This window comes from Vigna unguiculata, chromosome 8, assembly GCF_004118075.2.
Source record: "Vigna unguiculata cultivar IT97K-499-35 chromosome 8, ASM411807v1, whole genome shotgun sequence".
Taxonomy (NCBI): domain Eukaryota; kingdom Viridiplantae; phylum Streptophyta; class Magnoliopsida; order Fabales; family Fabaceae; genus Vigna; species Vigna unguiculata.
The window spans coordinates 2,247,583-2,269,169 of NC_040286.1; the positions used below are offsets into that span (position 1 = coordinate 2,247,583).

At 30.9% G+C, this 21,587-nt stretch overlaps 1 protein-coding gene and 1 pseudogene across 2 annotated transcripts; both read right to left on the reverse strand.

The window, feature by feature from the left end:
- Nucleotides 1-3,529: 3,529 nt before the first annotated feature.
- On the reverse strand, nt 3,530-7,407 carry LOC114193558 (annotated as a pseudogene).
- Nucleotides 7,408-11,301: 3,894 nt separating this feature from the next.
- On the reverse strand, nt 11,302-16,176 carry LOC114193900 (polyadenylate-binding protein 2-like). 2 transcript variants are annotated; one of them, XM_028083882.1, is made up of 9 exons: nt 15,615-16,176; nt 15,390-15,508; nt 14,044-14,700; nt 13,873-13,950; nt 13,677-13,766; nt 12,544-12,681; nt 12,133-12,309; nt 11,851-12,051; nt 11,302-11,759 (listed from the first exon to the last, which is right to left on the reverse strand). In XM_028083882.1, the coding sequence occupies exons 1-9, from the start codon at nt 15,868-15,870 to the stop codon at nt 11,520-11,522; spliced, it is 1,956 nt and encodes a 651-aa protein (XP_027939683.1). In that variant the 5' UTR covers nt 15,871-16,176; the 3' UTR covers nt 11,302-11,519. The 2 variants fall into 2 exon arrangements, with proteins under 2 accessions (XP_027939683.1, XP_027939684.1); XM_028083883.1 differs by having other exon boundaries at nt 11,313-11,759; nt 12,544-12,666.
- Between the last annotated feature and the right edge of the window lie 5,411 nt (nt 16,177-21,587).

Consider the following 21,587-nt stretch of genomic DNA (forward strand, 5'->3'; position numbering starts at 1 on the left):
AATTACTATTTTATAAGAAATCAATCTTTAAATTTTATTTGGATAAAAAAGGTTATTGTTTTACAGAAACTGTAATTAAAATTTTAATTTTTATAAAAATAAAGAAAATTCATTTACCATTTGAAATTTTAATACATTTTTTATTTTGTAAATGAAACTTAACCAAAGTTTTTGAAAAATGAAAATCGAATTACTTAAAAAATATAAATAAAAAATAATTAGTCATTATATAACTAATTTAATTATCAATTTATAAACTAAAAATTATTATATATAAAATAATTATTATTATAAATAAAATATTATAATTGGTTTATGACTCAGTATTTTAACAATTAAGAAATTAATCTAATTTTTTATTTAAAATAAAGACTATTTTAAATATTAATAATTTTTAGTTTATAAATTAAATATGTATTATATTCTATTTAAATACGATCTTTTCATCGAAATCGTTACCTTCATATGCTAAAATTAATTCATAAAATAGTAACTAATTTATTCTGAAACATCCAAACACCTCTCCACGGTTGAAGGACAAATCATACTTTGAAAATAATATTTTAACAAAAATAGTTTTTCATTCACCGTTGCAAGACAATCGTAAATAATTGTTGTAAAAGAGAGGGAAAATGAGACAGATAAAGGAACGGTGAATCATAGTGATAAGCTATTTCTGACTCTCTTTTTTTCTTGCATATCAATTTTATGACATGTCATTTAAAAGTGTAATGTTTCAGTTAAAAAAAAACCTCGTCTTAATTTTTTTGGTCGTAATTTTGTGTATATCTATCTAGACTAACCTAATCAAGGTTAACTATGAGTGACATGTCATTTAAAAATGAAATATCTAACTGAATCACGTTTTATTAAAATATGTATTAGAATACACTAAATTTAACTTAGCTCGACTATTTAAATCCACAGACCCAAGGATTTAAATGTGTGAAATGTGTATTATAAAGTGGAATTGACCCCAAACAAACATCACCATGCAAGATGCCAGTCTAACCTAATTTTTGAGATAAAGGCTCAAGGCTAACTTATTTACTTTATGCAAGTCTTTAAGACTTGACATAACTTTAAAGTTTTCCTTTTTTTGTTGGTGTTGTTAAAAGAAGTTAGATTAGGGAAAGAGGCACCCCTTTACATGTACTTTTTTTTTAAAATGTAATAAGACTAATTAAATATATTAAAAAATATTATTCTTGCAATAACTAATTAGCTTAAACTTATAGTGAAATATTTTCTCTTGTTTATATTATTTTTACTTGGATACAGAATCGTTATTACGATATTCGATCCAAATTTCATGGATACTAAGGCAACAGTCATACACATTTTGAATTCGACCAACATATAATCCCATAGTTTAATGATTGCATTATTTGTATTTATTTAAATTAATTTAATTATTAAGATTAATTTTTTTTATATGGCATATAACATTTTTAACTAAATTAAAAAAAGAAAAAAGTTTTGGCTTGACCTATTTCGTAAATCATAAAATATTAAATAAACTTGATGCAGCTCAAGCATGATACAAACCAGATTATAGACTTCTCGAAATTAACTAGTAACTTCTTATCCCCAATCATTGTACTAATATTACACAAGTTGCCGGAAAAGACCTTACAGAAAGAAAAAAAAATGTCATTCTTGTCTCCAAAGTTCTTACGTCCTCGTGAAACATTTGCTTCTCCAAAGTTTCTAACAAAAAGTAAGAGAACCTACTTTAAAGGTGCTTTTATTATTCTTATTTTTACAATAATATTTGTAAATCGCGAGTGATTATAGTTGATAATTTTAACATGAAACAGCATTGCCTCGAAAAAACATTTGAAGTAGGAAGAAAATGACACGGGAGGATGATCCCAAAAACTGAGTTGGGAGGCCAGCTAATTTTCTTGACTAAAAATACAAGAAAATACAAGGCAACCACCCTTATTTGTTGGCTTTCTTGGGAAACTAAATATACAAATATATGTTACTTTAATCACTCAAGTATGGGTTAAAAGCAATTCAATTTCTAACTAAATTTCAGGCAATCTATATAAGCTTTTCCTAGTGCGTTATTGTACTGCAATTATTATTTTTTGTTCTGGGGGAAGGGGTACTGCAAAAGCCTTGCATCTTCGCTACGAATTGGACCCGTGAACAACTTTGGCAGAACAAAATAGAATACACTACAATACAACCCTACAACCTTGCATTTCAACTCATGCACAAGATAAAAACTAGAATTCATTGGTTATCATTGGCAGTATTCACGCAAATAATCTCATCAATCTGTTCATACAATGATAGTTTTTTGGGATTAAGTCGACCCACCCAAAAAAAGTTATTTCTGCATAGGTGGTGCCAAACTTGGCAGGCGCACGCAACGCCCCATGCTTTGGGTAAAAGAAAGAATAACTGCTGCAAAAATATAATTCTTTGGTCCAACATTCAAAGTATGCCCAATTTTTTTGACATCTTTACTGAAGCTCAAAGATATATGTTTAGATGTTTAAATAACATCATGTTTACGGAGAAACGGGTCTCAGGAACCATGAACTTTCTGAAATCTTTGTATGAGTCTTAAAGTTAAAGCATAGCACACAGCACAACACAAACCAACTACTATGAACTTCCAAATGTCAGTATATTAAATGCACATAAAGCACAACAAATACAAATTACACTGTTCCTATATCGATGCAGCGAACAGCACACTCTTTACATTTACAATATAGAGTATTCTTTACTATTGGATAAATTTTATGTCAGACCCACCAAAAAGAGTCATGATTTTTAACGGGGACCATATTAAATCACCGAACGTGCATTGATCTCGCACACAATAATGTCATAGACACAGCAGAAAACAACATTCAATAGGTAAATGATCATTGATTCCTAGTTTTTGGAACTTTTTCATATCACATAGAAATCAAGTACAATTTAAACCAATTCACGTGCCTTTTAAGTGCTAAGCTCAAAGTTTTAGCCAGAAGAAGGGAATACAACTGGATTTCAAAAACAGAAGTACAAGTAGCGATAAAATGAAATCAGTCACATTAAGTACATATGAAAATGCAGTAAACAAAAGCAAATCCTCCCCCAAATACACAAAACATAAATTGATACCACTAGTGGCAGATCCACACAAAAAGGCACAAGCAGCATATTGCTATTCACAGAAACTACACAGATTCAATTGAAAAAAACCACGATATATATGGCATAGGACCAGATTGCACAGTACCAATTTAAATAAAGTCTCTATAAACACTTACAAAAGAAGAAAAATAAAAATGAAATAGGTTTCTTCATAAGCTAAAGTTGGCTTATACATAAGCTAATTTATAAAACTTTTCTTATATTAACTTCTATAATAGCTGCTTTTTCAATTAATGCATAAACTAATTTTAGCTTTATAGAAAAACTTATTTTCCTTATGTTTTTCCTCCTCTGAGTCTTTATAGAGAAATTTATCAAGACATAAAGACCCTGAAAATCATAAAATTAGTCAGCTTAACCACAGAAGTAAATAGAAGCTTAAGGCAATTCATAACTATCGTTATGCTGTAACACTTACAATTTGGAGTTCATCCGATTTGCCTCTTGAACAAGATAGGAAAAATAAAGTACCACAGACAGTTACGAATAGGCCCTGCTACTAAGGTGTAGATAGGAAATTCTGATGGTCCCAGGAATGCTAATATAATTTAAATATGAACAGGTCGTTCATTCAAGGTAGGAATGAAAGCATGAAGTACGGTGAAGTTGCTCATGGCATATTAGTGTAAATTGCATATTCCAATTACCAATACCAATATCTAACTCTAACTCTATCGCTCTGGAGCCAATTGCCATTCAGTAGGCAGAGGAAAAAAATCTGCATGCCCAAAACAAAGAAGATCCGCTGAATATTTCCTCAAGTAGGGCTCAAGAGTTTAACATACAAAGACTAAAGTAACTACCTTAACATGCGAAGAGATCATAATCCATGACATTCGCCCCAATCCCATCTGACGGTATGTATCTTCGTTTGAGCGGAACAACAGCTACTCAATATCATAAATCTCTCTCCTTTAGCCGAGTCAGTTATCCATTCTGAATACAATTGTTTCAGGTGACAAATACTCCTGATAGCTGGATTAGAATTCACATTATCTCTTACAACCAACCAATTCATATCAAATCATTCAATTCTATGAAATCCTCCTCTAGAATGGAAAGCATATGTTGCCGAGGTATCACAGCTTCAATTAACAATGCACCGTCACAGGGAAGTCCAGAAAGCCTTTCTTGAACCTGATTACCACAACAGCAAACAAAAGAATTTAATACTTTAAAATGAATTCTTTTCTCCACTATAAAAAGAAAAGGTACAAGGGAGAATATGCTAAAACTGAACGAATGAATAAAAAAATAAGACAAGTTTAAAGCAATAGCGTTAACTATCAATTGACACATGCAGAGCTTTCTGTTAACCATTACATGTCTTGTCCACCTTTAGAAGAGTAGACAGCTCAACTTTTACAGAGACATAAATGAAACAAAATACACGTATTTTCGAATATCCAAGAGCATAGTGACATATTTGTAGTTTTAGCGACATGCTGTGACAAAAGAATTAAAAACTTAAGATGTTACCTCTAATAGAAAAAGTTCTATTAATAGTAAAACATGGATGCAAATGCCATCTAAAAAGAACCATCACATGAATGAGTTGAAAATTTTTCAATTTTCTTTTAAAAAATAGTAGTTGCAACAAATATTTTGAGTGACTCCCTATACTAATAGCCTAATTCTGACTGCACTTTTCAGGCTACTGCCGATGTTCGCAACTGACAACTCCAAAACAAAAATAATTCAAATGAATCCAATGGAACTATCTAGCTCCACAAACAAACACTACCAACACACAAAGCCTTCCTGGTAGTAAGTCATACACTGTTGCATTATTGGATATCCTACATCAGCTAAAGGTATAACCAACTTATAGTATATACATGAATCCAAAACTCATCTTATAAGTCAGTTTTGTGAAGTTGAGGTACACTTAAATCCACCAAGATTGTATTAAGTCTACTTTAACAAAGTTTGTTGAGAACTATGATGTCACTTGCTATGAGAACACTATCTATCACCCACAAATATCTAGTCCCATATTTGAGATGTCTAGTTCTAGGCACGAAAGAATGTGTGGAAAATCTCACATATGATCATATTGTAATATATAAGTCAAACCTCACCTCATAACTTCATAAGCTACTTGTAAGATTGATTTAGGGCTAAATTTACTTTCTCAGATGCATGGTAACAAAAATGAAGCATAAATAAGCAGAACAATAATTTCTTATTAAGGTACTATTTAACATGGAGACTTAACACACATTAACACAAATTGTAATCGTTCAATTCTATTCTATAAAAAACAAAAGGTTCCACTTTATATATTCATGTTTTGCTATATTTTTACAATACGCCAAATGCTAAACAAATAACAAACATAAAACAGCCCCATAGATACTCTAGGTGTTTGTTCTCTTACCATATGTAAAGTTTAATGCCCGTAAAATATAAGTTTGCATAAAAAATTCAGTAAAGGTCAACAACTGAGGTAAAACTCCAATCTCTGATTAGATAATGCCAACACCACCTAAGAAGCTGTATTCAAGTTCTCCCTTGAAATAAAACCATATGTTACGTTCTTATGTGACATTCTAACATGTAGGTAAGTTTCCTAAGTCATGCAATTTGCGAAAGCACAAGACAGCTTATCAAATCAGTGTTAATTTCTCACCGGCTGACTTCCCTGAGCAACTGAAACAGTTGCAGCATGATCATGTTCACCACCACGCCTAATTGGATTCTCAACAGCCTCAATCTCTCTATTAACAAAGCCATCATCACAAACGTCATCACCTCCAACACATCCATCATGCTGAACACCGATGTGTCGCACCGCCACATCGGCACTCTCTTCAGCACAACAACTGCGACCAATTTCAGATGGACTATTCTTATGATGAGGCTTATTCACCACACGACAAAGCACGAACGAACCCTGCACACGCAAAAATCAAATTCATTACATTAATCAATAGCTTGTTTGGACTCACCTTGGATTATCAAAATCACGTTGAAGTATCAGTATAATCAATCAGACAATACTCTCCTATATAAATATATCCCTTTTCCTCCCCTTTTGTACGTTAAGACAATACTCTCTTTTAGTTCAATAATACATGTTTTTCCCTTTCATGCTCTCGGTTTTCTCTGTTCAGTTTCTTTCCTTCATGTCTCCTATTGTTTACACTGAAGCGAACAACACCATGCATACTCTGTTGCGAATCCCCTGTTCTTGCTTTTCTCTCCTTTTTCAATACGAGCGCAGAGTGTTATTCAGTAAGGTGGCATTTTATCTCCCGACATAACTTGATTTAAATTGTTAAATTGAGGAATTTGTTACACGTTCTAATTTATGGAGCTGAAACAATTTAAGTAACTTCCAATACTAGTTTTTATTTTTAAGTAAATGCAAGCAAAAATCTAATTACATTAAAATCAGTTTTCAATTGCTCTTCCAAAAGCAAACTAACTATTTCAAGAATTGGTGTGATTTGAATTAATCGTGAAACCGTACCAGAATTTGGTCAACCAATGCGTACTCGTACAAAATCCAATCCGTTCTGATAGCGTTTTTCAGCGAATTCCCGACGTAGAAAACGAAACGCGACCTGGTGCCTAAAACAGCGTTCCCAATCCCACCGTTATCGCGAATGTCCCGAACCCTTCCTTTCCGGAGCCAGAACCCGCTTTTGACCTTTCTGCTTCGGCGTTTGGTCTCTTTAACGGTGTAACAGAACCAATGCTTCTTCCTCCCTCGGTAACCGTACGGGAAGCACGCAGCGTCCGGTAATTCGAACGGGTCGTGATCGTACAGGTTGAGTTCCTTGATCAAATCAGAACCGTTGAACCCCCCTCCCGGTTCTCGTTCTTCTTGGTTAAGTAATAGCGGAGGAGAACCTCTTCGGACGGGTAGAACCGGTAACCAGGGGGTAGAGAATCTTGCGCTTGGTCTTCCATTAATCATAAGATTGAGATTGAGAGTGTTAGGGTTTAAGGAGGATTTAGGAAATGGGAGAAAAAACGAAGAGAAAGAGAGCGAGTGTGGTTTTGTAGTGAGAACGAGAATCGTGTTATGCAAGCTTTGTCACTCTCCCGCCGGTGACTGTGAGTGTGGGACAGGGCGCCTCTTGATTGGCTGTGACGACGCCATTTTATTTGCCCACGGTGGAGCCGGGTGATGGTATCATTAGTCGCAGCAGCCTCGGATAAGTGGCTCATGAGTGGCGCAACCATCATGCGTCGTGCGGCTGCGGAGCACCTGGTCACACATACTTCCTGGTTTTTACTTCGTTTTGCCCTTGGGGAGCAATCTGCTGCGGCCTGGGCTTAACGGGGTAGAGTAATAGCCAATGACGATGCAACACGTGTCATACGTACGGATAATGCCGCTTTTTCTGCGACATTGCTTGGCGTTTTGCGCTACGTTTCAACGCATATTCTCTTAATTAAGTCTGAGAATTTTATTAATTAATGGTTAATGGTTAATAATTAATGTTTTTCATGTATGTCCACCAGTATTACCAACTTAATGGAAAATGATCATTTATTTTTAATTCTTTACTCATTATTCGTAGAAAACATGTGCTTATACAAGAAAATAAAAACTTTAAGAAAAATTAATTCTCAAATTCTTACATTTTTTTTTATATGTCCGTCGTTAAAGTTGAGCAACATTCATTTTTTCCCCAAATATATATCCTTAGTTTAATTAGTTTCGATATGTGTATTTATATTTATATTTATTGTGATATAGAAATGCAAAATGATACGATTAGGAAATTTCGTAGTTATTTTATTATATAAAAAATTTATTCTATTTTTTATAATTTTGACATGAGAACCTAAGTAATAGTGAAAGTTCTTTGTTTTTTTATATTGAATAAATTAGTTGTTTCTTTTGAATGTGTGGGTTTCACACTGTTGTATAAATTTAATAACTCTACCCAAAAATATTAATATAATGTTAAGATTAATAAACTGAATGTTTAATTGAAGTTATATTAAATGCTTATGAGTGAAAACTTGGTTTTTTTGTTGGTACATAGCAGGTAATAGCTTTTTTATTGAAGCAATTTCACGATACTTATTTGAAGGGGAAAAAGAATTAACCAATGTGACTTAAATTTAATAAACTCATCATATAAGTCTAGGTTTAGAGAATGTTCTCCAAAAGTTTGTTAATTTTTTTGGTACAATAAAAAAAATTGGTTACTTTAGTTAATAGTATTAAATGTGTAGTTAATAATTTTCAAAGAACCTAAAATTATTAGGACAAACCACATATATATATATATATATTACCATGACTTCCCAAGACTTTTTAATTTTTTTTAAATATTTTAAAAGTATTTTCTAAAATTTTTTGAATTTATTTTTATTTTTTATAAAATATAATATTTAATATTAATAAATAATAAAATAAAAATTAAACATAATATAAAATAATAAAATTCATTGGGATATTTTTTTTGTTCTCTTCTATTTTAAGTTTCTCAAGTATTGTATTCATTTATTAATCTTGCATCTCTTCTTTTGTTTCTTATTTTTTTTAAAAAGATATAAAATTAGATATAAATTCATTCTCTTATTCTTGGTTCTTATCATTCTCTTTTAAGATAAAAAAAAAAGTTAACTCTCTCTAGGAAAATATTAGTTTGATATTTAATTTTTTTTATCTTATGATTTTTTTTGTATATTTATTTTTTTATCAATATAAAAAATTATGTACTGTATTTTTTGTTTCATAACTATTTCTTAAATGTGACTTGATTATCGTTTTTTTTTCTTTAATTATGTCTCTCAATTTTTTATTGAATTTTGATAAATTATTCTTTTTAGTCTTAATTTTTTTTAAATAGGTACATTGATGAAAAATAAAATAACATTTTCAAGCATGATATTAAGAATTTAATTGTTGAATAAGATAATCATTTCATATTATCTCTTTTGAATTATATACATAATGTTTCATATTGGTTTTTTTGGAACTTAGTATAAAAAAAAAATGCTCAAATATAAGAATATATGCGAAAAGATATGAAATTAGAAAAAATAATTTAAATTGAGTTTCATATCAAATACAATTTCAAAAATATAATTTTTTAAAGAAAAACATACAAAAATTGTAATACTAAATTTATATATACTTTTTTATATTAATAATAATAATTAAATATATAAAATTTGAGTATATTACTTTAACTCCTTTAAATTTTTTTACCAAGATCCACCAAATATATATATATATATATATATATATATATATATATATATATATATATATATATATATATATATATATATTATTTCAATAAATCATAGAATGAAAAAGTTAAAGTTGCTTCAAGCATATTCGTCTGATAAATATTGTGATCGAAGAGTTTAGTTTAAATTCTTAAGTTGAATAAAAAATGTTGATAGCTTTAGTTTAGAAAGATATATTTTAATACCCTCCGAATGTTCAGTTCATTTTTTTAATATAAAATCATTGTTTTTTTAACTAGTATATAGTATAGCTCAATCTCTTTAATTTAGTAGTATAAAACTATAAATTTTTTTAACAAATAAATAACACGTTTCAATTTAAACTTTAAATTTTTATTCTATTTATATAGATATATTTATGTAGAACGAGAATTCTAATAAGATAATTAATATTAAAAATTCAAATATTTTATAAAAAAAATATACAATTTAGGAAAGATAATATAAAGGAAGTTAAAAATTTATAATTTGATAAGAATTTTTTTTAAAAAAAAATTAGAAATTTTCAAAATATACTTAAAAATAACAAGAATATGAAATTATTTATATTTTCAAATTTTTATATATTTTTTTTTCAAACTTTTTGTGATTTGATGAGAGTGTGTCATATTAATTAAAATGAGATATTGTTGATTTGGTTGAAGTTTAATTATTATAATTTCAATGTTACTTTTTTTTTATAAAATATCAATAAATGTTTCTTTTATATTAAAATTATGTTTTACTTTTTGGTCGACATTATCAAAATTATTTTATTCGTGTTTCGAAGTTGATAAAATGTTTTTAATTTTTTCAACTTACGAGACTTGAAGTTATTTTCATTTGACAAAGTTAAGTTTTTCTAAATCCAAAATTATTTTTTAAACAATATTGATCAAAAATATTTTTCAATTAATGTTAGTTGTAATTTTCTTAACCAACATCGGAAGTTTTTTAGTTTGTGCACTAGGCTTTTTATTATTGTAAAATTGAATTTTAAATTTATAGTTTTAAGAATTTTGAAATATTAAATAGTTTTCTTAATTAGTGCCAGTAAAGATTTCTTTTCTTTATTATGGATATAAATAAATTAGATTTTTACAATTGACATCACCTCTAACTTTTTGTGTCTAGTGACTTCTGTTATTAATGGCACATATCTTTCTCAAAACTATGTTTCAATTTTATTTTCTAATGTTCAAAGGAAAAAACTTCTAATTGAAATTAACTATTTTTTTTAATTAACGTTCGGAGAGGAAATTTGTGCTCACATTAATCTTGTTGATTATTGTAGTCTAAAATATTATGGTAAACAATAGCCGAAAATAATATATCAATGAAACAGAAAACGTTATTAATTTAATAAATATTTTTAAAAATAATATTCGATAACATTAATCGTTAATAAAAATTATAATAATGAACTTTTTGACATTACCTGTAACTTTTTTTATGTCCAGTGCCTCCTTTTATTAATGGAACAAATAATGCCAGAAGAGAAAATATGTAGTGAATATAATCTTTAATATTAATTATGGTAAATATAATCTTTATTATTAATGATTTAATCAAAATGGTAGTGAATATAATCTTTATTACTTGGTAAAGCAATAACCGAAAATAATATGAATTAAAGGGAAACCGTTATTAATTAAATAAACATAAACATTTAAAATACAATATTAATCTATTTGATTTACTAACAGGGAAATACTTGGAAAAAATACTCAATTTAAGTGGAAAAAAATACTTGAAAATTTTAAATTTATTTCATTCAAATAAAACATTGAAAAAGTAAAACAATTTTAAAAAGTTCAATTCAATTCTTATAAAAAAATAATTGTCTTGGTGTTCTTGGTTTTAATTCCAAGATTATTTAGCCTTTAATATCGAGGACAACAAATAGTGGATTAGAAGAATTAAAGAGTAAAGAAATTGACACAAAAAAGTGTAATGCAAACGAGCAAAAAAGCATAAATGCATAAACTAAGAAATCCAACAAGTTATTCTACTCCTAGCAATCGAGATGGTGGAAAAACAGAAACAAAAAGTAGCAGAGAAAACGACTAAAAGGAAATATCTAAAGAGCTGAAAATAAAGTGGCTGGCTAGGAATAAATGAAGTGCAGATTCCTGTCAAAGGACCAACGGAATCTAAGAGACAAGATTGTCATTGAGAGAGAGTGAGGCAAGTTGATCAGCAGGGTTGGTCTGCTGCTGAGTAACATTTCTCAACACATCCATGGCTTCAGCAACTTTCGCCTTCAGAGCATCCGGTGACTCGATCAGATGAAGCACTTCAGGCTGGTCCATCTCCAAAAGCATGCCAGTAACCTTTGCTGCAGCGTCATGTTCCAGCTGATCAACCAGAGGATATAAAGCTTCACCCAGCATCTACAGAACCATTATACATCGTAACAAAAATCAGTACAACATTAAAAACTCAGAATCAAAAATCAAAGATTTGCACCAAACATCTTCTTACAGTCCTCTGCTGTTCAGGTGGGGCATTTGCAAGGGCCGTAGCCAGAGCTTGAATAGGCATTGGCTGTCCCACAGCATCACGGATTGGAAGACCACCCATGTCGTAAGGGACAGACATCATCCCACCAGCAACACCTGGGAGTGGGACATCTTGCATGTTGCGGCCAGGAGGGTAACGATAGACTCGTCCCCTTGGAAGCATCTGTGAACGAATTGATCATCATGCATACATACCGATAATAAGGTACGTAAAAGAAGAAAAAAAGTTTGGGCAAGAGCAGACCTGCTGCTGCATCATTGGCACTGGCTGTTGAGGTTGTTGAACAGGACCTGCTCCACGGCGACCACCAGGGCGCTGGCCTTGCTGTCCCTGCTGAACCAGAGGAACAAAGAAGCTAGGCATTGGACCGCCACCAGGCCTCATTCCAGGAACTAGCTGCTGCTGGTAACCAAATCCAGCCTGTATTTATTTTAGGAGAGATTATTACAATTATTTCTCAGTCTAAATTTGATCAAATAAGCATCATGGCATGACAATCAGTAGCATACGTGGCATAATTAGAATACAAAGAGAAATACCTCCTCTGAGATAACTGAGATATTAAGTAAAAAAAAGTAACACTTGACTTCTAACATGAAAAGATATTTTCTAATGCATAAAAGAAACGAGAGAAGTAAAAAAGGAAATAATTACTTGGGGAGGAATCATGGCTGGTGGTCCTTGCCCATACAAAAATTGTTGTCCTAGTCCAGGAGCACCAGGAGGATAGAGAGGCATACGAGGTGCCACAGATGGCGTAATTGCAACAGGCCTCATCTGTGAAAATTGTGCCTGCACGAAAGGCAGTAATTATTATGAAACAATAATTTAAATTCTATTCCCATTTCCATTTCGATTTATCGAGCTTACGGTAATTCTAATTAAGTTGCTAATATTGATATACCCGTTTCTATATAATATTTAATGAATGTATGCATGGCTCAATAAAAACAAAAGAAAGCCCAAGTTGTATATGCTAAATATATACTCATACAAAAAACACATGCCTTAATAATGCGTAATACAACACAAGGGCAACAAAAGACCACAGTAAATTGTTTTTTATAAATAACAACAAAGCAGGTAATTAAATTAACTCAATCAACTGTACATCATAGTATACGTACAAAACGACTAATACAAGTTTCAAAAGGTAGCATTGAAACAGATGAACAGTTTTCTCGGATCTGCAGAAGACTAAATTTAATAAAAAGGGGATATAATTGCTAAAGAAAGTGTAACACGTATATAAGAAATATAAAATATAACTAAACACTTTCATCATTAACAGAGACACTGTTTATTTCAAGCCTTGGAATAAGGTCTAAAGTGAAACCAGGTGACTACAAGAGATGGGAATTGTAAAGACAATAACGTTCAATAAGGAACTTGCGTGCCACACCTAACCTATGAAGGGAAAAATGAAAAATACACTCAAGATCTGCAGATTATGTACACACAGTAAGGGTCTCAGCCAGTAAGTAGGATTTGCTTGCACCTTCTCTAACTTAGTCCTAAAACCTAAGGCCTGTGCCAAAATACTATCAACAACACAACCCAATAATATATTCATAAAAGAAGAATTTCAAGTTTCTACGGACAACTTTTGTTTATCATCAGAATTGCGGTAACCAAATTAAGTTCTTTCATTAAAGAAAACAAAAATACAGGCACAAATGCATACCGGATATGTATCATTCTCAAAGAACAAAATACAAGATATTCTTTGCTAAAAATTAACCAGTGTAATTGGGAAAAGAAAAAAAAAACTGCTGACACATTGTTACCTGTAACCTTGCTCTTCTCTCTTCTTTCCTCTGTGCCAGGGCAACATAGAGAGGCTTTCCAGCAATCATTTTACCATTCATCTCAGCAAGCTACAAGTAACAACACAACTATATAAGAAAACAATAGTTCATAGCAAAAAATTAGTACTAGCAAACTATATCTTATAGTATTAATTGTATAAAATTGGGTACTCACAGCACGAGATGCTTCTTCAGGAGTTGAAAATGCAACAAATCCGGATCCTCTACTAATTCCATTCGGGTCTCGCATTACCTAGGGAAGGATTGAATTACAAGCATTGTTCAAGTCTGCCACCAATAACGATATTTATACCATAACATTTGTCAACAAATCACATCTACAAACCTTGTATGAAGATATTGTCCCAAACTCAGAAAACATTTCTTTAAGATTTTCATCACTAATAGTATCATCCAAGTTCTTCAGATACAGGTTCACACCCTGAAATTTGTCAGCAGCTTCCTTTATACTCTGCTCAAACCTTCCTTTCAATTCAAGTTCACGCTCAGATTTTTTCTGGGCTTTTCCAACATACCAATCCTTCTCATCAAATTTCTTCCCATTAAGCCCCTCAACAGCTTTGGCAGCATCGTCTGGGTTTTCAAAATTGACGAAACCAAAACACTTAGATTTACCATCCGCATCTCTCATTACTACAGCACTAGTAATGGTACCATATTCTCCAAAAATTTTCTTCAACTCTTCATCTGTGGTTGAATCTGATAGGTTTTTCACATAGACATTATTGAATTTTGTCTTACTGAGAGCATTCTCTCTATCTTGCTTTCGCAGGAAAGGACCTACATAGACCTGCTTATCATTGATCAGCATGCCGTTTAACTTGTCAATAGCATTCTGTGCAGACTCTTCATTGTCAAATTGAACAAATCCATAACCTTTAGACAGGCCAGAACCATCAGTTGCTATTTTGCAAGAAAGAATGTGTCCAAAAGAAGAAAAAGTATCATGCAAGGCCTTGTGGTCAATAGCCTTATCCAAATTCTGCAGAACCAATAATGTAAATATCAGATTCAACATGTCAGGAGACAACAACAATAATTAACTCAAATACTCAGCCGATAATACACATACACATAATAAACAACGCTAATAAAAAAATCCAGGGCTGTTTTGTTGAAGAAAACAGCATTTACTTTTGCGTTTAAAAACAAAACGTCACGCTCACATAATCTCCTTGTGTATATATGGTACACAGTGAGAACAACTGTCTAATGCTGTGTGATTCCAGTATTTGTTTAAATAGACAAATTTAAAAACATTTCATCAAAACTAAACCATACAGTCCGGTAATCATTAAGCTAGTTTCTTAATCAAGCTATAAATTAAAATCAAAGAGGCTTATCCACAATCATGCATCTGACTTTCAACCAATTAAACGCAAAAAGGTGATTTAAAAGAATATTTACGGCGATAGAAATACAGGAATGTAATGATTTTCTCTTTCTCAATAAATGTTTTCTACTTTTAGATTGTTTCAAGTGCAATGCGAACTAATATCATCCAAACATCTAAAACACCCGCCAAGTATTAACACTTCACTGATGCTAATTCATTACAAATTTCGTGAATTTAAGAACTGAATGCGGACATTGACAAATTCAGAAGAATAATCCAACTAAGACGCGAAATGACACTGTCACTGCCATGCCAGATCATTTTTTTTAACATACCTTGATAAAAATATTCGCAGTACCACTCTTCCGAATACTAGGATCCCGATGAGAATACATGATCCTAATAGATTTGTTGTTCAGTGGAGTGAAATTCAGTACATCCAATGCCCTCGCCGCTGAGGTTTCCAAACACACAAACCAGATAATCAATGACAATTCCCATTTTCAAAATGAAAACAGAAGAAATTAAAAATTAAAAATTTAAACAAATGTGAAACTAACCATCCTGAGGACTACTGTAATTGACATAGCCATAGCCGAGTGAACGACGCGTTGTCAAGTCCCTGCAAACACGAACCGAAACGACTTGTCCGACCTGGTTGAACAGATCGTAGAGCTGCGAGTCGTTGACATTCTGGTCAAGATCGCCTACGTACAACGACGTCGTCACGAACTGGTTCGAGTTTGGCGCTGGTGCGACGCCGTTTGGGGGAGCCGAAACTGGACTCTGATGCTGCGGTGCCTGAATCTGCGCCATCTCACAAACAGACAAAATCGATACACGAAAAAAACTGATAGAAAACTAAACCCTAACCGCTTCAGAAATTTTTTTTTGGAATAGTTTTTTTCGTAATTCGCTTTGCTTCTTCTTCTTCCGTGTAAGTAAGGGATAGGAATAAAGGATAGTGATAGGGTCGCCGGAGAATAGAACGGTGGTAGTGGTGGTTGTTGACGGCGGAGAAACTGAAAAAAATATTATTTTTGGTTTTTTAGGTTTTTTTCAGTTTTAGGGGGGAGGGCAGAAGGGGCTGCACCGCACGTCACACAGGCAAGTGTGTGGGTTATATAGTGTGAAAGGAAACCCTAGTTAAATCCGTGGGTCAAAAGATGTTATGGGCTCGCACGTGCGAGAGACCCAGTCAGATATATTGTTGGGATTTTTGTTTTGAACAAACGTTGGACTCGGTGGTAACCGTTATTCGTGTGCTAGGTCAAATCTAAGTGCTTCGAAATGCAGAGAGGAAGAATGTTACAATTGGGCCGTGTAAGCAGATCTGGCCTTCTTGTTTCGTTTTTTTATTTTTCTTTTGGGACCTTCTTCCTTCAACCCCCCTCATCTTTTCAATACTCCAAATTTTTAAAATCACCTTTTATTTTATTTATTTAACTGGTATTTTAATCTGTACAATACACGAGATTATTTTTAATATTATTGTATTTTATTCCTATAATAATTAAAAGTAAATAAAAAATTTAAAAATAGATATATTTTAAACAATGATAAACATGATTCAAAAAAAAAAAAATTAACTTAATGATTTTATCATTAACATTTTATTAATATTATGTTATCCCACTATTAGATAGTATTATTTGTTATAATATATTATTATATTCTTTAAGAACGGTCAAATCTTTTAAATTCTACTGCTAGACTTTGTTCTCATTTTATTTGCAATCTATTATGAAAATTGGAAATATGTGAAAATTATTTAGAGACATTAAAAAAATTGTTTAATGTTGTAATCTATTAAAAAAATCATAAGACTTCATTTTACAAATTTGTTTTTTTTATTTTGAACTTCAAATGAAAATATTTCTGTCATTGCAATATTTTGTAATATCAATATTCAAATTTAAACTTAGTTGTTTAGAGACATTAAAAAATTGTAAGGCTTCATTTTACATTTTTTTTTTAATTTCAATTGCAAATATTTTTATCATTGCAGTATTTGAAAATATGATGAAAACATGTGAAAATTTTTAGAGACATTTTACAATTTTGCTTTTTTATTTTTAATTTCAAATGTAAATAGTTTTATCATTGCATTATTTTGTAATATTAATATTCAAATTTAAACTTAGTTACAATTAATATTACATGTACACATTGATTTTTTTAATCATATAAAATAATAATAAAAAATTGATAGAATTGATTAATTTTAAATATATTATATTTTGAATTAAAATAATAGTATTAATAATAATTAAAATATTAAATAAATAAAAAACAATGTTATATATATATATTAAAAAAATTTAAAGGAATCTTCTGATCTTAAATGTAAGAGATAAGACAGGAATAAACATGCATTTAATTGTACATATAAAGACTATTACAACTCTAACTTGTAAATATGTGTGGATGTGATAGGAAAGTGTAAAAGAAATGAGGGAAGAGTGATTACCTAAGAAAAAAAAGGAAAGATATAAGGTTTATCTCTTCATTAATTAAGAGAATATTTGCATTAATTACATGTTATCATAATTGTGCAGCACATGGTTTGATTATAAAAAAACCCAAGTGAAAGAGAAAAAGAAAAAGAAATGAAGATAAGAAGGAATAATGTGCATTTAAGGCAAATGTGATCATGTAATTAATGCACATATATGAATCCTTCCATTTTGGCTCATAAATATAGGTAAAATAGGAAAGAGATAAAAGTTATGTGAGAAATGTGAGAAAAGAAAGGAGAGAGAGAGAATCATAGAAAATACACTGAGAAAGTCTTGGAACAACATATTGGAAGATATCCTAATCCTCTAAAATGTTGTTAGTGTGCCCCTTCAATAATTAAAGGTAAGAAGTGTGAGGTTGAGCTTTTTTTATATTAATCTTATAAACTCATGGGTGTTATATTAATATTTTATTTATTTTGAATTGTATATTATTTTATTTACTTTCATTTAACTTATTTTCATTTATTATCCTATTTATTTATATTTATATTATTTAGTTTATCTCTCGTTAAGTACGAGTCCTATTTATCTATATAAATTTATCTTCAGTCATGCACTGGTCATGTTTATCTATTTTATTTAATTTATCTTCAATTATGCACAAGTTTTGTTTTTCTATTTTATTTAATTTATCTCTAGTTATGCACGAGTCCTATTTATCTACTTTATTTAATTTATCTTCAATTACGCACGAGTCTTGTTTATCTATTTTATTTAATTTATCTTTAGTTATGCATGAGTCCTGTTTATTTATTTTATTTAATTTATCTTCAGTTATGTACTTGTACTGGTTTTGTTGATTTATTTTAGTAATTTATCTCTAGTTATGTATTGGTCCTATTCATTCATTTCATTTATCTATAGTTTTGCATGAATCTTTATATTAGTTTATAATTTATTATGTCTTATAACATTCTAATCCGTCTATAATAAATTATTTAAAGTTTTTGATTTGATTTTTATTTTGTTTTATCATTATTTTATACTTTGAAAAATATAAAAATAAAGTAAAAGCAAATATTATTTTATTTAGTGAGCTTGGATAAAAAAAAATAAAAGTTACCTATATGTTTTACTGTTATTTTGTACTATTTGTGCATGGTGTATATATATTATTGGTAAAAAAGGACATAACTTGATAGTGATTACATTTTATGTTCTTTGAATATGTCTAAGAGTAAGTCAGTTTAAGAAAGAATCTTAAGGTTGGTTTCAATAAGTTGAGATAAAACTAATGTCAGAGTGTTTGTATTTAGAAAGTCACAGTTTGGTATATTGCGGGATGAAAGGCAAGACCATGGTGGGGTCTAAGGAAGTTTTACCAAGTAGGTGAGTATCTGAATAGTTCATAATAGCTCCCTGAATTAGGAAATTCATAAGCCAAACTTGAAATTATCCGATACATGCTCGGCATCGCCAATGTTAGGTAGTGAATATGTGTATATATATATATATATATATATATATATATATATATATATATATATATATATATATATATATATATATATATCTTTTATTATGTTAACCCAATCTTAAATTTATTTTGGAGAATACAGTGGCTCCATGTAGTTGATCTATCAAATCGTGTATTCTTAATAACAGATACTTATTCTTAATGGTGAGTTTATTAAGTTGTGTGTAATCCATACACAATCTAGAACTTTCGTCCTTTTTCTTCACTAATAGTACTGTTGTTCCCCACAAAGATACAATGGGTCTAATAATTTGTTTTTCTAAAAATTCTTCTATATGCTTCTTTAATTCAACTAATTTTGATGGAGCCATCATGTATGGAGGCATTGATATTGGTTCAACGCCTGGCCCTAGGTCAACGAAAAATTCCAATTTTCTGTGTGGTGGTAATCCAAGTATTTATTCTAGAAAAACATCCATATATTCACTTACCACAGGTGTACTATTCGTTCTTCCATTATCCCAACATCTGAATGAGTTAACACTATATAACATTGTGGTCCTTCTTTCAACCCATTCCATACTCGTTGTGCATACACTACATTCAACTTTTTGGGCTTAGAAAATAACATTTTTTTCTTACTATAATCTAGGAGTATTCGATTAACAGACAACCAATCAATCCCCAAAATGACATCTAATTCTCATAATGGTAGACAGGTCAAGTTCACCTTGAATTTGTGTCTCTCAACCAATAATGAGCAATAAGCACATACCAAAGAGGTAGACATATACTAGAGGCTTGAGATGATACCAATTGTTTAAACTATGGCTCTCTAACTTGTAAACCTAACTCTTGCACACTCAAAGTTGACACAGAGCAGTGTGTCAATCCATAATCAAATAACATCTTCAAACATTTGCCAGCTACTATGCACTCCCCCAAATAGTTGTCGCTTCCTGCCGCTTGCGATCTATCTCCTCCTCTCTTTATCGGTTGTTGCTGAGATGTTGAGTGTGACGATTGTGGTGAAACTTGCCTAGTAGGAGCACTTTGAACTCCCACTTGAGGGCAATTTCTAACTATATGCCTTGGCTGGTTACATTGGTAGCACCTTCCATCTTTAGACAGTCTTGGACAATCTTTTCTCATATGTGGTCCATTGCAATAAAAACATTTAATACTCCCTTGTGATGATTGTTGAGATTGTTGAGATAAGGTTTTAAACCTCTTGAGTTAAGGCCTAGAATAAGGTTTTTATTGTTGCAATCTATACCTTCTACTTGAAGATCCATTAGGATGTGACCTCATCACTCTTCCAGATATTTGTTTCAATCTTTCGATCATCTCCACTTTCTCTACTAGGGTAAGGAACTCATGGATACACATAGGTTTTACTATCTTCTTCAACTCATACTTAAGCCCTTCCTCAAATTTTCTACATCTCCAATCTTCATAAGTGGTTTGAGTATAGAAACAAGTTTAGTACTCAAACCTTGCATCATAAGCATGTACAAACATATCTCCTTGTTCCAATCTTAGAAATTCAACCTCCTTAGCAAAATTGGCACTATTAGGGAAATATTTTCCTATAAATCTCAACTTGAACCTTTCTCAACTAATCTCTTATACTCTAGCCTTCATCATATGCTTTGCTCGTACCCATCAAAACTCTTGCTTCCCTAAATAATAAGTACACTCCATGCACTCCCATCATTATCAACTCACACCCTATTTTGTATGTGTTTATTTTTGGACTGGTTTTATTTCGGCACCCCATTGTTGTTCCCCGACCTCTATTAGTTTGTTATGTGTTATTGGATTGGATCATGTGTTTGCTTGTTGCACCCATGTTCTACACAACACATTTGTTTGTTTGTTTTATTTGGGCTTATTATTTGTTTTTGTTTCTTACACCTGCATGTTTCACTACACACTCCTCCTAACAATTACTTATTGCACCACTGATTTTACTATTATGCACCCTTGTCAGCTTTTCTTAAATACTGGGACTTTTATTTTATTTCCTTTTTAAACACTTATTTTAAAATTTTCGTACTTTTCACTCTCTCATACACTCACTTTTTGTAATTAATATAAAAATAATAAAATTAAAAATGAAAAAAATTATTAAATACGCTTTTAAAGGTATGTTTACACATGTGGTTGTCCACGTCGTCCTCATACTTGGTCCATTTCCTTTCTTCAATATATCAAAAATTGTTTTCTCCTTCAGTTTTTTGTATTTGTCTAGTCGCTTGCGTCGTGTGACACCCATTTTCAAGTAATTCAAAAAAGTACAAAAATATAAAATGTTTTGCTTTCTACCTTTCGTGTATGTCCGACCGTTCGCGTTGCGTGACACCTATTTTTAAAAATACTAAAAGATATAAATTTCCAAAAATTAAAAACATCAACCCTCTCTAACAAATAATTTATCTTAAGAATTACATAATCTTTGATTCTCCATTATGAACGAAGATACGTAAGAACAAGATCCGTCATTGTTAGGTTTACTTCCTAAAAAAATATCATTTTCCCAATTGCTTTTCAAATCGATTTTTAAATAACTACGTAACCATAATTTATCATTT

Bases quoted from the DNA above. Each gene is read 5' to 3' on its own strand.
- LOC114193900 (XM_028083882.1), bottom strand. From the start codon at position 15,870: ATGGCGCAGATTCAGGCACCGCAGCATCAGAGTCCAGTTTCGGCTCCC. The intron at 12,682-13,676 runs GTAACAATGTGT...CCTTTCGTGCAG, and splicing joins AGAGAAGAGCAAGGTTACAG to GCACAATTTTCACAGATGAG. The intron at 12,052-12,132 runs GTCTGCTCTTGC...ATTCGTTCACAG, and splicing joins TGCCAATGATGCAGCAGCAG to ATGCTTCCAAGGGGACGAGT.